Consider the following 18,299-nt stretch of genomic DNA (forward strand, 5'->3'; position numbering starts at 1 on the left):
CGTTGGTGACGTTGCGCGACGTGGTGGTGCCGATCGCGCACTGCCCGAGAAGCAAGTGCATTTGTGTTAGCTGGTAAATGTTATTTTGTTTGTTATCGTTCTATTTCATAATCCGCGCCGCTCTCCTGATAAGGGGGGAGGAGTGTCGGGATTTCGCATAAATATGTATCCGCGTGGTGACCGGCCGCCGCGCCGCCGCCGCCCCCGTCCGGTGCTGCCGCCTGGCGGCGGGCCGGCGAGCGACCCAGCCCGGGTCAGCGGAGCGGGCGGCCGGGCGGACAGTCAGGCGTGGGCCCTGACCGACGACGGAGCGGCGCGGTGCAGAGCGTGTGAGACGAATACATCAGCACCGGTGACCTGTTGGTGTTGGAGCACGGCGGTGGGAGGCGAATCTCAACACTAACCCTGCTCCTACACGTGTCACTCCACCGTACGTGGTGGAAATGACGACTTGTGACAAATGTGGCGCATTGCGACAAAAGTGTTGCATCTGTACTTGTCGTTTTGTCATTTATCCTTCTACCGAATTACACCTTTATCGGACCATATTTGACAAAGTTGTGCGATTTGCGGCAAAAATGGCACCTCGTGACAAATGTGGAGCACTACGGCAAACGTGGTGCATTCGGTTAACCCGCGCCCTGCTGGGGGTCCTGGATTTCCACGCCCTGCTGGGGGGGGGGGGGTGTTTGAACACCCCCCCCCCCTTCTAACTCGGCTCCTGGGCCACGTAGCGATACGCGGAAGGCGGCGTTCGAAAGAGCGTCAAAAATAATGACGAAATCACTTCGGTCAATTTTTTGGTCAGGTCAAAGGTCAGGTCACCAGAGGTCATTGAAGGCAAAATTTCGCCGATTTCCAGGTCGAATGTCGACAATTTCCAAGAAGCCAACGCATAACTCGGGACCCAATAGAGCTACAGCGCCGCGGAAAAGCGCATTCGATAGCCCTATTAACGCCCTTTCTGAGTAATGTTCTCAGATTTGACCTAACGTCAACGGTTTTGCCTGCAGGGGGTAAAAACTGCAAAAATAGCCGATTTTTTCGGAAACAGTTTTTCTGCAATAACTTTTGACCCAAGCCTTGTACGAGCTTACTTTTACCGGCATCGTGTTCCTCTCGTCAAGACGCGTCGAATGAACTATAACTTGACCTTGAAAGGTCAACTTGAAAATTTGACCTCAGGTCAAGGTCATGACCTGACCGGAAAGGGTCATGTTGCATATCAGTCGATCCGTATCGTCTAGCTGAACACATCTAAGGCGTTTTCATCGCTCTAGAATGCCTCTATCAAAAGTTATTTGCGAAAAACTGTTAGATACCATTCGTGACCTAAGATGACCTCAGGGCATAAACAGGGGTCACGGACACCATTTTCATGCTCAGTGTGTCTAAACCACTTGTAATTCAGTGTTTGGGAGTGTTTATAATGTATTTCGTCCAAAAGAGGCGCATTTCAATTTTCTCCCATTGACTTATAATGGGGAGGTCGCAAAATTGACCTGACCATAGGTCATCGATATCAAAATTCTGAGATATACATTTTGTACAAGCTATTGCTCTTAGCAATCGCTGAAAGTTTCAAAGCGATCGGTCACTCGGTGTAGCTATGAGAGACATTGAAACTTTTTATGAGGTGAGGTCACTTCAAGTGACCTGGTGACCTGACCTTGAATGACCTTGGTCTGAAATTTTAACAACATGTGTAGAATTGATGTATGATAAGGTGTACCAAAAACGGCGGCGCTCCGCGCCGCCGTTTTTGAGATATTCGCGAAAAACCCAGCAGGGCGCGGGTTAAGCGCATTGAAAACTGTCCTTATTTACCGAAAATCAATTACTTCATTCGCATCTGTTTATCAAAATAAATAAGCTGTCAATCCGCAAATGAGAGGCACCCGCCGCCGCTTGCCATGCATTTTAGTTGCAAAGTCCATCAAATATGCAAGATATTACAACAAAAATTACCCGACGTTTCGTTTATTATAACTTTTTCAAGGGTAATGAAAAGACACACATTTATCTACGAGAACATGGGATGTGTAACAGCAAAAGAGAGTCAAACCTAACCTAACCTAACCTAACCTAGTAAGTAAACAAAAGAGAGTCAAACAGAGAGAGCGTAGTATATAAAATTCCTTGCGGTGGATGCCCACGCGTGTACTACGGGGAAACGGGAAGGGGTCTAAAAACGAGGGTTCGCGAGCACAAGGGAGACATGCGCAATCATAGAGTTTCGAACGCCTTTGTTGTTCACGCTGAGGAAGAAGGGCATCTGCCTAACTGGACAGGGGCTACAAGTGTCGACAGGAATTTTTCCAAAGTTCAGCGAAAAGTTGTAGAGGCGGCATTTATCGCTACACTGGTCAAACTTTGAATATTTCAAATGGATTTTTTAGGCTTGCTTCTGTGGCCGCATCTTTAGTCAGGAGAGATTATGATTTGTGAATTGTTTCTTTGTGACCTGTTTGCAGACAGGAAGTGTTACTACGAAGAATTGCCCGCGCTGTTACACATCCCATGTTCTCGTAGATAAATGTGTGTCTTTTCATTACCCTTGAAAAAGTTATAATAAACGAAACGTCGGGTAATTTTTGTTGTAATATCTTGCATATTTATGAAATAATCGTCACATTACAACTCAAAGTCCATCAAACCAGGCTGCCGATGCCTTGAAGACCGAGCAACTTTGTGAGGAAATACGCACTTTTCCAGGGCGTGCCACGTGCAAGCCATCCACCCCCCGGGACTCGAACCTCGACACTGCACGTGCGCGTGACGTCATCAACAACCTGCGAAAATTTCAGCCCTCTCGACCGCACCGTTTGGCCTGCGCACAGCGTCAAAGCACCCCTCTGCACGGTGCAAACACACAGACAGACAGAGTTTCATTTCATAAATAGTATAGTAGATGTCAAGGTCACCTGAAGGTCAGGTCATTGACCTTTGCTGACCTCGGTTCACTTTTTCGAGTTTTACATGTTTCTAGGCTAGTTTTTGGAGCTGAATTCGAATTTAGAAACCATTTGAACATTTACGAAGTAGTTATGGTACCTTCGTAACATGTTACGAAGCTGTCAGAGGCGGTTGACACGTACTACGAATACCTGTCACGACCCCCACTGGTTGATCTGACCTGACCTGACCCGACCTGGTCGAAATGCTTAAAGACATCATCTGTGCTCAAAACTAACACGATATTCGTTTTCAGCACCCCGACAAACGCCATAGGAGCCACACTTAACGGCTTTCTAACAGGTCCCGATTTTCCCGACTTTGGGGTCATTGACCCGACCTGGAAGGTCAACCAATGACCTAGGACCTTAACCCGCGCACCGACGGGGGGAGCGGATATCCCCCCTTGAGGTTTTTCGTGGACAGCGGGAAAACCAATTTGGTACGACTATTCTCTCATCAATTTTACACATGGTGTGCAAGTTTGAACCTCCTACCTTTTAAGGTCAGGTCACCAGGTGACTTTGAATGACCCAACCTCAAGTCACTTTTTGCAACTTTGTCACCGTGCCAGAGCTACAGTAGATGTCGGAGGCCTTTGAAAGTCGCAGGATGTTATAAGGTCATTAGTAGCTACAATTTGTATATCTCGGAATTTTGATATCGATGACCTAAGGTCAGGTCAATTTCTCGACTTCCCCATTATAAGTAAAGCGAGGGCCTTTTCCATAACACGTACGGCGAAGGGGGAGGGGGGGTGGGTGGGTGGTACGACTCCCCTTGGCTCCTATGATTGGCTCCTATGGCACTTACAAACGCCAAATTTACAGGGTAGGTGGGTCCATGGGAGATCTCGTCCCTCTGAACTGAAAGTTTGGTGACTCTAAGTCAATATTTAGGGGGGTTTTGGGGGGTATGAGTGCAAAACTTTTGCTAAAACATGTTAAACTTTTTTCACTTATAACTTTTTACCTAGTAAAGATAGAGCAAAAATAAAAGCACCAGTGAACTCAGGACGTCCGTGCGCATCGAATGATATACTTTGTTACCAATTTAAGTGAACTCTGGAATTCAGTTGCCGCTAAGTTAGTCCAATTTTCCCCTGACCTTGTACCGGTTTTTGTGACCTGGTGACCTGACCTGAAAAGACTGGGACTTCAAATTTTCAGAAACAGTGCGAAAAAATTGCCCCAGAGGGTATGCCAAATTTGGCGGCGCTACGCGCCGCCGTTTTTACGTTATTTGCGAAAAACCTTAGGGGGGTTGCATCAACACCCCCCCCCCCTCGGGTCGGAATGGCCCCATAAACATTAAAATCATGACTTCATATACGATCAACCTTCACTACCTTGAGGTCTGTTTTGCTGTTTGGCAGCTGGGGCATTCCACGTCAAATCGAACAAAAATCGGCTGTTTTGCACCTTACCATCAGCGATTTCATTATAAATTTGTGAGCGAGTTCCTGTGTCGCCCCGGACATTACATTGATGTTTTTTGCACATTCTGACCACAGGTCTTCTAAATATAGGGCATCAAATTTTTACAAAATGTTGCATCTTTATATTTTTGAACGACCATAACTTTGGCTGTACTTGTTTGATTTGAATGAAATAAACCTTACTGTTTAGGTAATTTCTTAAGCATTTGTTTAGAATTGCATCGACTTAAATATATGACCTTGAAATTTGCTTAACCCTGTTCGTAAGCACAAAAATTGAAATAGCAAAAAACACGCCACCTTCGATTTGGCTCATTTTCATATATTTTATTGCCTACCATATTCTTAACAACCTGTGAAAGAATTAGAGTGGGCCATTCATAAGTTTTGAAGAAAATCGCACATATGCAAACGTATGTTAGCACGCGCAGTGGAGGGGGAAGAGTGAATTTCGCCCCACCCCTCCTGTTTTTCGCCAATATCTCATAATATTGATGCGAAATTACTTATGGCTACCTGTCCAGAATTGAATTGCACATCTCATCGTGCAAGCAATAAGAAAATCGGTTCACAACTGTTCTAGTAATAGCGGTGTAAAGTGAACATCCTGTCGCCGCGGCGACGCGGCGACTCGGCAGCCGGCGCCGACCGCTACGCGCCGCCTGAATTGTAGACTGTGCCGGGACGGAACGGAACGGTTCCGTATTTACATCGCGCTCCTTACCGCTGATTACGTTCGATTCGCGTCAAATTTTGTGAGAAGACTAAGAAATGTACAGGCAATCTTATGGTGAAAGAATTCTGAAAATAGGTTGGTAAACAATTGAAATATGAACGTGTAAACACAAAATTGTGACTGCTGCGTTTCCCGCGTCGGCCGATCCCGCCTCAGCCGGCGACATGTTACTCTTAGCAGGACTCTAACTGCCATATTTATTATCGGATTAACTAGAAATTTTCCATACATACTCAAAAATGTATGTTCTTTCGTATAGTGAAGATCAAAAGACGTGAAGATATCGTTGCGTGATAATGTTTTCGTTGAATTTATTTCATGATGCATTTCCACACGGCTCAAAATTCACCGCAAAATACCGTTTGCCTGAGACACTTTTACAATGGAACGTGAATGCTTGACTACGATGACTATGCATTTCCATTCTCGCAGAGTTTGGGATATCACTAATCAGCAATCATTCATTTCAGAAAGTGTACACAAGCAAGCATGTCTTGACTCTGTCTTTCAAGGTCACGCGCGGTTGCGTGATGTTGATGCATGAAAACGGCGTTTGCCGCGAAAGTTATGAATGGCCCACTCCAATTTTTTCACAGATGGTTAGGAACATTGTGACGGACATAATATGTAAAAATTACTCAAATCGAAGGTGGCGTGTTTTTTGCTATTTAAATTTTTCTGTTTTAATTCAAGGTCAAATGCATTTCAAGGTCACTTCAATTTAACTTTATAATTAAAAATCAAAGCCTTATCAATTGCCTACAAGACCCTGTTAATATCATTTTGATATCAGAAAAGGAACCAGAGTTATAAGCATTTAAAAAAATGATGTGTAGCATTTTTAGCTATATTCGATGACCTATATCTCGGCGATACGTTATCAAATTTCGAAAATATTACACGTAACTCAGTTTTGAACCATGCCCAGTCTGCCTACAAATTTTCAGAAAAATCGAAGGGGATGACGGATTTCGGTGTTTGATTTGACGTGGAATGCCCCAGCTGTAAGGTCATGTGACGTCATCAAAGGTGACCAAAGGTTTTTCGCCAATAACTCCGTACAGGAACAAGATACAGCCGCGCGGATGGTCTCATTGTGTTCAGCTCGTCAAACGATGCAGCGCCTACAATTACGAAAAACGAACAAAAGCGCTCCAAATTTCGTTACTTAGGTACCTACTTCTCATGGTCTTGGAATAACTGTGTGCAAATGAGATGGTGAAGTAGAAGTTGTATTAGAATATTCGGATGGAATTTTTCGGGATGCACCCTGGCGCTAGAGGTGTACGATTTTTTTTTACGTGTCACCATTTCTGCTAAACACAATCGATTCGCATGAAACTTTGTGCACTTACTTCTCCTTGCGTTGGTAGAGTATCATATAAATTTCCAACGAACTGAGTTAAAATTGCAAATCTTAAGAAACATTGTTTGGGTAAACTTCTTTCAGGACACCCTGTACTTCTGGGGTCACATTCGACAGCAGCTCAATTTCACAGTTGAAGAGCGCTGGCGAAATAGTGCGGCTCCAATCGTGGAGTGACTGGCCTGCAGCACGGTCATCTGCTCACTGGCAGGAGGTGAGCCCAGTGGTTTCCGTCTCCCTGGTCCCAGCTACAGTTCAGCGGGCTGTACCAGCGGCGGCCGGCACCAGGCGTGAGCTGAGCACCCGAAGCGGGGCCGGGGTCGGGCCACGGCCGCCGGCCTGCGACCGCTCGGCGGAACTCCCGGACGCCGCCGGCTGGCCGCTGATGCCGTGCACTGCGCGCAGGTTCAGCAGCGTCATCTTTGCGATGTCTAGCTTGCGCTGCCAGATGATCACCTTGCGCTTCAGTTTGTAGACGCGGTCGTTGGTGTGGATGTAGTCGATGGTGGGCGGCACCCGGAAATTGGCCATTTGGGTCTGTAGGCGGCGGTTGACGGTGCACGAGGAGACTAGCTGTCTCTGAACCACAGCCCGTTCGGCTGCCACCCGCCGCCCGATGGCCGCCTCCTTATGGGTGACCACGTCCAGCCGGTGACCGTCCTCTGTCAGAGCCTGCCAACAGCACACATCAGTGTGGGTACTACTGACTACTGAGCACTCGTACTATACAAACTGCCAGTCAACAACACACCGTAGTTTCGTGCAGCTTTGGCCACCAAAGGCAACTTAACTTTGGCCCACGCCTGGAAAAAAATTGTTTTGCTGTAGCTTTTTATACTCACCTAGTGCGGAGAAGTTGTTGTTATGGTTTGACAAAATTGGTTATCGGCTACTTTGGGAACAACCCCGAATTGTTTTTAACCCACGCATAACTGGGGGGGGGGGGGGCTCTACAGCGCCCCTCGCGCTTTTCGGTAATATCTTCTAAAGCATTTGACGGATCAACACGAAACTTGCGAATCCCTCAGTGGCATCAATTTGACACATAGTGTTTGAATTTCAACTTTCTAGCTACCATAGTTTGGCCGAACATGACGTCAGAGTGACGTCATGTCGGCCGACTTTGATACAAAGTATTGAATTACGGCAAACGCTCTCAAAAGCTTAGTTTTAAAGCTAGATTTAATTTCTTTGCATCAGTGGACTACAAATACAAGTAGCTATCAAACTCCTATTTCAAATTGTCAAAATTTCAAAACTTTTGAAATATATGTTTTTACAATTACATTTTTTCAAAAAGTTTTTGATTTTTCGCAAAAAAAAAACGGAATATATGTGATAGAACACACCAACACACACCGAGTAACTACTCTAGCAAGTTCTAGCCCAATATCTTCAAAAATGGCCAGGTTATAAGCATTAGAGCAACAAAATTACAATTATATTTTTTCAATTTTCATTTTTTAAATCAATTTTTCACTACGTTTTTGACATCGTACAACAATATTAATGGCATCATCGTGTTCCTGAGCTCCAATTGCATCTGATAGGCACATTTTTGTTTAAAAATCAAAATTTGACCTTTTCTCACCTGAGTGGCCTGAATTCCGGTAAATTTAGCTGAAAATGACCTCAAATGACACAGACGACATTGTTTTCGAAATCTACGAGTAAAATGGACCATAAAACATGCGTCACGTGACCGATACATGGTATACAATTTTTGTGACCTAGGATGACCTGGCCTTGACCTGAAAAAATTCGAAGTTAAAGTTCCTTACCCTCAGGGTATCTTAAGTATATATCAAGGAGTGCGTAAACCAAAAATGAGCCTGATGGGACTTGTCAGCCGGCGGTCAGAGCCTAAATTGTGAACAAGCAAAAATGTCGATAATTTTTACTTTGACCTGACCTATGACGTCATCGGTGATATCGAGGTCAGTGAAAATAGGTTTTGCTCGACTTTTCGAAAATAGATTTTCCAGGGCTACCAGGCGCTGTTTGAATTTTGACGATCGGCCCAGTGGTTTCGGAGATAGGAGGGGGCTCGCGAGAGCCCCCCAGTCACTCGCGTTATGGAAAATACCCCAGTTATGCGCGGGTTAAGACCAAGTAGAAGGGCTGGGGGAGGGGGTTAAAACAACCCATGAAAAATTAAGGGATGATTCAGATTCAGATTCAGATATATTTCGCAATATGTCCACATACTAGGTGGCTATTCTCATTTGCACGTCATGTATATACATGGGTAGGCTATTAAATCGACTAATGTATGTGTCGTGTCCATACGCTCATCATGCATGCATACAACTCACGCACATTCGCTCACCACATCTCAGTCAGCACGTGATACATAATGCATACAACACACGCACACTCACTCAACGCCTGGACAATATGTGTCGCTTAACCCTATTCCTGGCGGGGGAGGGGGCCTCAGGAGCCCCCCCCCCTGAGGTTTTTTGGGTTATTTTTCCCAAACGCGTTGAGCTTGGAAGCTCAAATTTTCTGACTTTTCCTAAAAGGCTTCTACGCAACATGTCTGAAAATTTTGAGTTGATCTGACCTCAGGTCAGGTCACCAGAGGCGGTTTGGTGACCCTACCTCAGAAAAGTTTGCAATCACGCCAGAGCTAGAGTTTTTGACCGATCAATTTCTTCTCTTCAGGCTTTAGTTAGGGTACCAGTATGTGCAATTTGTATATCTCGGAATTTTGATATCGGTGACCTAAGGTCAGGTCAGTTTCGCGACCTCCCCATTATAAGTCAATGGGGGAAAAATCAACTCCCTGTTTTTACCACTAAAACGGGTCGGAGTGGCCCCATATAGGGGAGAGTGGGGTAATTTGGCCGGTGGTGTAAATTGGCCGCCCCCACCTGTACGAAAGCTGATAAAAGTGAATGAAATAACTTTAGTCCCTATTCATTTGTCATCGGCAGAACTAACTCGAGAACAAATGTCAAAACTTTCCCCCTGTTAGTTTTATTCAAAATTAATAAAACGTGAATTTCGTTAGAAAATGGTAACTTTTACTTCCGTTTAAAAATTTGTATAACATGTAGTATTTGGCCTGTAAACGAATTCCAACATTATAGCGCCATTCTTGAGGGTGTTCAGCGGTTCCAAGAGCAATTTCATCTAGTTCTGTACAGCCATCACGACTTTATAGACAAAAACTTTCAGAATGGCAATGTGGGGTTATTTGGCCGGGACCAGCGGGGCAACTTGGCCGGTGCGCTCAGAGTCACTATGCTGGGACAGCCGAGTTGTCATGGTCAATTATACCATAAAGGACATAATTCATGACCAACTTTGACTACCTTGATGCCATATTTCCTATTGGACAGCTGTAAGGGCATGTGACGTCATCAACGGTTACCTAACGCTTTTTTGTTAAAGGGACCCTCCCACCTTCAAAAAAGTTAATGAATTGGCATGAAAGTGATGTCGCTCGGTTCAGAAAGAGCAAAAACGAATATCTACCAAATTTCATCGAAAAATATTCACCGGTTTTCAAGATATTATACTTTTACTTTTGTTTACTTTTTGGGAACTCCGCTGTTCCTAGCGACTTTATTTGAAAGTGCGGCATTTGTTGCGCGCAAAGCAGCATATCCCACCGCGTGCTACAAAACGTTTTAGTCAAACATTTAACGGACGTTCGAAAGCCTGATGACGTCATCAGATTCCCGTAATGGTTAAGAGATAGGGACCACGCTGGTCCCACCCTGTAAGTAAAGGGAAGAAATTTCTTGAACACCATAAAGCTGCGGGGGTTGCGACCAGGATAAATGGTGGTTTCTGAGCCTGGCCGCAAACTTGGCTATCTCAACTCAAAACTAATGTTAAGGTGGGAGGGTCCCTTTAATAAATACTTACAGAAAAAAGATACAACCGCGCAGATGGTCTCATTGTGTTCAGCTCGTCAAGGCGCATCGAATGATATACATGATGACCTTGAACTCACGTAACCTTGAGGTCAAGCGACCTGAGGTAACGTGACCTGAAGCCAACCTTTGACCTTGACCTCTCGAGGTCAACACATACATGTTTCGATGCGAAATGACGGGAGAATTACGATGGTACTTTTAGTTTTGGCCTAGCTTGATTACTTCAAAAGCTATTCGTAAAAAACTGTCATCGCACCTAGAGCCGCTATTTTGACTATTTTCGACCCCTGTGACGGCTGAGTCAACCTCCAAAATGTTTCAAATGCGTCGTAGGACACGCGTCATTGCTGAATGTGAAGCTGACTCGCCGATAACAAAAATCATGGCCTCAAACTAACACCGGCCAAATTGCCCCACACTAGAGTGGCAAAGTTTTCCCAATGGGCTGCTACCGGCACCACAAACATTTTCTGGGATACCGGCATGCTACCACGCCCCAAGCAAAAAAAAAAAACGCCAAATTACCGGCATACTAAAAAACCTGCATTCTTGATTCTGGCTTACCCCTTCATGAGATGCCACATTTTGGCAATTTCAGTAACCGCCCCACTCAACAGCCACCCATTGTCCAACTTATTACAATTCAATAGCCTCTTAGTGTGCAAAGTTTGAATCATATGCTGATAATTTTTTTGCAAAATCAAAAATACCGGCATGCTACCGGCAAGACATGCCAGATACCACGAAAAAACCTGCGGTAGTGAAAAATTACCGGCATGCCGGTAGTGCGGTAGGGAAATTTTGCAACTCTACCCCACACCCCCGGCCAAATAACCTTGCTAGTGGGGCAATTTGGCCGCTTTGCAGACCTTTGTATTACGTCACAATTTCAATAGAAGTAGTTACCCTATCATTTCAAGTTTACTGTCCAGGAAAGTTAAATGTATGCCACACCTGTCAGCGTTGAGAAAATGCAGAAATGTGTTGTCGATTTTTAGTTACATCGTTTTCTAAAAAAAGCGGCCAAATTACCCCACTCTCCCCTACCATACATGACTTCATATACGATCAACCTTCACTACCTTGAGGTCTGTTTTGCTGTTGGGCAGCTGTGATGTCATGTGACGTCATCAAAGGTCACCAAAGGTTTTTGGCCAATAACTCCGTACAGGAACAAGATACAGACGCGTGGATGGTCTCATTGTGTTCAGCTCGTCAAGACGCATCGAATGATATACATGATGACCTCGAGGTCACGTGACCTGAGGTCAACCTTTGACCTTGACCTTTCGAGGTCAACATATATATCATTCGATGCGGATTGACGAGAGGATCACGATGATGCCCTTAGTTTGTTCCTATCTTGACTAATTCGAAAGTTATTCGAGAAAAACTCTCTCCATATCTAGCGCCGCCATTTTGGCTTTTTCGACCCCTGTGACGTCATCTTTGACCTGACCTGAAAATGACCTTAGTAAAAATTGTAGATCTTGACCGTGCGTATCCGATGCCGTTTACCGTTTGTCGCTGCGATGTGTAGTTTTTGAGATCTGAAGGGGGGGGGCGAATCGGCCCCCCCCCCCGCCAGTTTCTTGTCCCGGCGGAGCCCACCAGGAATAGGGTTAAGTTTCCGACGAAAATGCCTGTCACCGACAGGTATGCGCGACTTGTTCAGCCACATCACACCGCGGTAGCAGAGTCTACGTCTGCCAGACTCAGTTCTGATGCGAGGAAGAGTGAAGTGTTCTGCTCCGCGAGTGTTGTGCGTGTGTCGATTGTTAGCGGGTGGCTGAATTATGTGACACATTATTTCTGGGAGTCCCGTCACTACAGCTGACCGCACAGCGCTAACAGCGTGATATTCAGCCAGCTGCTTGGCACTCATCCAGCCCAGCTGTCGCACGGCGTCAGAGATGTGGGAATAACGACCCCTGGGGCGTTCCACGACAAAGCGACAAATAAAAAGTTAAATTTGCACCCTCATATTTTATTTTTCGTTGAAAACTGGTGTAAGGGGTTGTGATGGGCGGGGAAGCCAGCTGTGGCAAGGATTTTTTTCTTCGAACAACGGTTTCCGAGATATAGCCTCGGGCAATTCCAGCAGGTCGCGCTGCAGCCCTATGTTTGGCGGCCTATAACTCAGAAACTATTGGTTTTCTACGATAAAAACTTCATATCGTTCAACTCACAATCAGCCAACAAACATTTTGGCTATCTCGGATTTTCAATTTGTGAAAATTTTGATCACGTGACCTTTTGACCTATTTTTCGAAGAGTGGCGTTGATATTTTCCCCACTGAAAGTTGCAATTTTGTCTGATGAAGATTAAAGCCTTATCAATTGTCATTCATATGCGAAAATAAAAAAAAGTGGATATCGCCCTGCGTTGACCTCAGGTCAGGTCATTTTTATGACCTGTCCATTATTACGAGCGGGAGCGACAGCGAGATCTCCAGAATAAAGCAAGATAGCGACAAGCGGTAAACGGTGCAGGGTACAAATGGATAAGGTCTATAATTTTTACTGAGGTCATTTTCAGGTCAGGTCAAAGATGACGTCACAGGAGCAAAAAGGAAGTCAAAATTGCGGCACTACATATATATGAAGTTTTTCTAGAATAACTTTCAAGGTATCCCAGCTAGGAACAAACTAATAGCACCATCGTGATCCTCTCGTCGATCCGCATCGAAATATATGTATGTTGACCTCGAAAGGTCGAAAGGTCAAAAGTTTACCTTTGGTCACGTGACGAGCGGGAGCGACAGCGAGATCTCGAGAATAAAGCAAGATAGCGACAAGCGGTAAACGGTGCAGGGTACACACGGATAAGGTCTATAATTTTTACTGAGGTCATTTTCAGGTCAGGTCAAAGATGACGTCACAGGAGCAAAAAGGAAGTCAAAATTGCGGCACTACATATATGAAGTTTTTCTCAAATAACTTTCAAGGTATCCCAGCTAGGAACAAACTAATAGCAGCATCGTGATCCTCTCGTCGATCCGCATCGAAACATATGTATGTTGACCTCGAAAGGTCGAAAGGTCAAAAGTTGACCTTAGGTCACGTGACCTAAGGTCAACTTTTGACCTTTCGACCTTTCGAGGTCAACATACATATGTTTCGATGCCGATCGACGAGAGGATCACGATGGTGATATTAGTTTGTTCCTAGCTGGGATACCTTGAAAGTTATTCGAGAAAAACTTCATATATATGTAGTGCCGCAATTTTGACTTCCTTTTTGCTCCTGTGACGTCATCTTTGACCTGACCTGAAAATGACCTCAGTAAAAATTATAAACCTTATCCATTTGTACCCTGCACCGTTTACCGCTTGTCGCTATCTTGCTTTATTCTCGAGATCTCGCTGTCGCTCCCGCTCGTAATAATGGACACCTGTCATAAAAATGACCTGACCTGAGGTCAACGCAGGGCGATATCCACTTTTTTATTTTCGCATATGAATGACAATTGATAAGGCTTTAATCGTCATCAGAAAAAATTGCAACTTTCAGTGGGGAAAATATCAAGGTCACTCTTCGAAAAATAGGTCAAAGGGTCACGTGATCAAAATTTTCAAAAATTGAAAATCCGAGATAGCCAAAATGTTTGTTGGTTGATTGTGAGCTAAACCATATAAAGTTTTTATCGTAGAAAAAGGGCTGCAGCGCGAAATCCAGGAATTGCCCGAGGCTATATCTCGGAAACCGTTGTTCGAAGAAAAAAATCCTTGCCACAGCTGGCTTCCCCGCCCATCACAACCCATTAGACCAATTTTAAGCAAAAAATAAAATATGAGGGTGCAGGGCACTTGTCGATTTGTCGTGGAACGGCCCCCCCCTTCCAGTCACCACTCGGGCACAGAAATTGATAACCTTCTGGATCATTTTCATCTGCTGTGCGCTGCATGATCCGTAAATGGAAATGCAGTATCGAACAGCTGAAATCACCAGTGCCTGGACTATAGTTGGAATTACAGCCTTTGGAATGACCATCCGTGAGTTGTTTAGTGCGATCAACATGCCAGTGCATCTCCGAGTGAGCTCCCTTATGTGCGGTTTGTAGCTTAACCCGCGCGGGGCTGGGGTCTCCAGCCGAACGCACGGGGCTGGGGGGGGGGGGGCGGTAAATTTTACCCCCCCCCCCCCTGTTATCTCCCGAACTAACGGTCCGATTTGGAAAATTCAAACGCTTATCGAAAGCTCTCATCACGAACTACTAAAAACATGTACTTAATTTAAAGTTTGAGGTCAAGGTCAAGGTCAGGTCAAGGGTACAAATTGCAAGTTTCTACAGTATCGGCCTTGCACCGTAGTTGCCGAAGAATGGAGTCATGGACTGAGACTGATCGCCCAAAACGTGTTCTTAGGCTACCAAGACAATATTCGTTGCATACAATATCATTCAGAGGTCAAGGTCAAGGTCAGGTCAGGTCAGGTCAGGTCACCAAAAAACAAAATATAGAAAAGAGCATGTGCGACACATGTTTTATGGGTCATTTTACTCATAGAATTCAATAGGCACACTCAATAAGTGATATGGACCACCTCTGGATGAATTTCAGGTCGAGGTCAGGTCAAGGTCAGGTCAAGTGAGGTTAAATTTTGAAGTTGGTTGTTAAGGCCTAAAAAGGTGTCTATCTGATGCAGTTTTTCACGGCGAATCGAATGGTGCTATTTTTGTTTCCGTACGAGGTCTAGAACTTCCAAAAAAGTCATTTTTCAAAAATTTTGTGTGTCGTGACGTCATAAAATTTTGAATAACTCCCACATTTTTGAACCGATTCTTCTAAAAGTTGGTATGTAGGTGCACATTGACCACTTCTCTGACATATATTCCGTTTTTTTCCATAGACTCAAAATTTTGGATTTTATAATGATTTTCCCAAAAAAATCAGTTTTTTGAACAAATTTAGGCCAAAACCCAAAATTTTCAAAAAAAAAACGAGATTGCCATTTGATAGACAAAGTAAAATTACGTATAACCTTTTTTGTTACGTCTTGATTCCTTTGAAAATGAAGATGTTAGCGGCGTTTGAACTTTTGCCGTTTTTGAGGCGAAAATGACGAACATGACGTCACTAAAACGTCAATTTCTCAAAAATTTTCCGACGGATTTCGCTCAAATTTTCAGGGAACGTGTCAAATTGATGTAAGAAAAGGTACTGAAAGTTTGGCGGCGCTGCGCGCCGCCGTTTTTGAGATATCGCAAAAATTCGCGAGGGGGGGGGGGTAAAATTTACCCCCCAGCCCCGCGCGGGTTAAGTGTCTGTCTAATATGACACCGAGGCTCCGTACTTCCTCTGACTCTGAAATTTGGGATCCATTGAAGTTCAACGTGACTTGGTCGCAATTCCTCAGCATGGCGGTTGTTCCAAGAACGATCATTTTTGTTTTCGTTTCGTTCAATTTCATACCATGGTGACAAAACCACTGATACATACAACTCGTTGAGTGAGGTCTCCATCTTGACGGTCAAGCCTGGAACGTCCTGTTTCTTGCCGCTCACCAAAAGCTGTACGTCATCCGCATATTGTACCAAGGTTACGTCCTCGCTGACATGGAGGGCGATGTCGTTGGAAAAAAGTGAATATAGGATACAGCTGAGGGAGCCTCCCTGGTAAACGCCGATCGAGTTTTCTCTCGCAGCAGATTGCAGTACCGTGCCGTCCACTCCTCGGATCTGTACGCGCTGTGTGTGGTTTTCCAGATATTGCTCGAACCAGTGCGTGTCGACTCCATATGTCATGAGTTTATCGAGCAGCACCCGATGGGGCACCACATCAAAAACACTTTGACTGGTCGAGAAGGGTGAGAATGGATATCTCACCGTTGTCCATGGCCTGAAGCGCGCGGTCAGTGATGACACTGAGAGCTGTCTCTGTGGAGTGTAGCCGTCGGTAGCCATGCTGATGATGGGATAATAGGTGATGCGATTCCATGTATTCATTTAGGTGTTGTTGGACGAGTTTTTCTACCAGTTTCATGATGGCGGGAAGTATAGAAATTGGACGCGTGTCCGCAGGGCCTTTGGCCACTTTTCCTTTCGGAATTGGTATGACCGTTGCCTCTTTCCATGATGCTGGTACACAGCCGGTAAACAGACTAGAATTTACAACATCAAGGAGCACCTCGTCGATGGCCGGCGCGTATCTCTGTAGCCTGCTGATGCTAATGCCGTCGTTGCCCACAGACGAGGAGGGCTTCATTGAACGGAGAGTGGCGAGCATCGATTCCAAGTCTACAGGTTGGACTTTGAACCCACCGGTCGTGACCCTGGGAAGTCTGGTGTACACCGGGGTTGTTGGTGGTGGAACGCTGGCGGCAGTCGATCGTCCGATGCTAACATAATAGTTGTTTAAGGCGTCAGGTGTAATATTTGGCGGTTCGCTCTGTGTCTTCTTCTTGCCAATAATCGGTGACATGACACGCCACATATTGCCGCGACCTGCTTGGACAAGCTCACGCTCATAGTGAGCGCGAGTGTCTTGCCGTATAGCCGCTTGCCGTATAGCCGCGCGGCACTGTTTGTTAACAGTGCGATAAATGTCGCGGTCAGCACCGGCAAGAGCAGAGCGGCGCCGCTGTAACAGTTGCCGCGTGTCAGCGGATAGAGGCGGTCCGGTGTATGTGCGAGAGCGGGTGCGCCGCAGAGGTGCCACTCGATCTAGAGCTGCCAGAAATATGCTCTGGAAGTGGCACCACTTTCGGTCAGGGCCGTTCGCGAACCACACCGGCGTCCAGTCGTCCAGGAAACTTAGCCCGCACCCCACAGGGCTGTTCATAGCCCCCCTCCCGTTTTTCTGCAATAACTTCCAAACTGCTGGACGTATCGACGCCAAACCTGCAGTACCTTCGGCTGCATCAATTTGACACCTTGTGTCAAAATACAACTTCGTAGCTACCATAGGCCGGCCGGAAATGACGTCAGAGTGACGTCATGTTCGGCAGATTTCGACGCAAAACATTGAACCACAGCAATTGCTCCCATGAACTCAGTTTTTAAGCTAGATCCAATTTCTTTGCAAGAGAGGACTCAGAATAGACGGCGCTATCAAACTGGTATCTCGGATTTTCAAACTTCAGAAAGTTTTGAAAATTGCATATAATAAAATTCAAAATTTATATTTTTATATTTTTTAAACTATTTGGTTTTTCGGAACAACTGGAAAGTATGTGATAGAACACATGCCTTTGACTTACTCTAGCAAGTTTTTATTTAAATATCTTAAAAAATGGCCAAGTTATACGCATTATTGCGACAAATTCAAAATTATAATTTTTTTCAAATTAATTTTTCAGTACGTTTTTGACATCGTGCACCAATATAAATAGCACCGTCGTGTTCCTGAATTCAAACTGCATCTACTGGACATCTTTTTTGTTGAAAACATTCAACTTCAAAATTTGACATTTTTTTTACCTGAAAGTGACCTGACAGGTAAATTGAACTCAAAATGACCTCGAATGACACAAACGACATCAAATTCGAAATATATGGCATCAATGGACCATAAAACATGTGTTACGTGACCGACGCATAATATAACATTTCCGTGACCTGTGATGACCTGGCCTTGACCTGAAAAAATTCGAAGTAAAAGTTCCTTACCCTCAGGGTATCTTAACCCGCGCCCCGCTGGGGGGGGGGCAGAATCTGCCCCCCCCCCCTCCCGTTTTTCGCCAATAACTTCTAAACGCGTTACGCCAGCGACGTCAAACTTTCAGTACCTTATCATACATCAATTTGACACGTTCCCTGAAAATTTGAGCGAAATCCGTCGGAAATTTTTTGAGAAATTGACGTTTTAGTGACGTCATGTTCGCCATTTTCGCCTAAAAAACGGCAAATTTCAAACGCCGCTAACTTCTTCATTTTTAAAGGAATCAAGACGTAACAGAAAAGGTTATACGTGA

General features: G+C 45.0%; 1 protein-coding gene across 1 annotated transcript in view; it reads right to left on the reverse strand.

Moving 5' to 3' along the window:
- Positions 1–6,345: 6,345 nt before the first annotated feature.
- LOC122379994 (coiled-coil domain-containing protein 113-like) overlaps positions 6,346–18,299 on the reverse strand; it is a 55,240-nt gene continuing 43,286 nt past the window's right edge. The window contains exon 4 of the mRNA XM_043362726.1: positions 6,346–7,167. Coding sequence (XP_043218661.1) covers positions 6,751–7,167 — 417 coding nt within the window. The 3' untranslated portion in view covers positions 6,346–6,750. The remainder of the gene's footprint in view (positions 7,168–18,299) is intronic.

This window comes from Amphibalanus amphitrite, unplaced genomic scaffold (assembly GCF_019059575.1).
Source record: "Amphibalanus amphitrite isolate SeventyFive unplaced genomic scaffold, NRLGWU_Aamphi_draft 000088F_arrow, whole genome shotgun sequence".
In the NCBI taxonomy this organism is placed as follows: domain Eukaryota; kingdom Metazoa; phylum Arthropoda; class Thecostraca; order Balanomorpha; family Balanidae; genus Amphibalanus; species Amphibalanus amphitrite.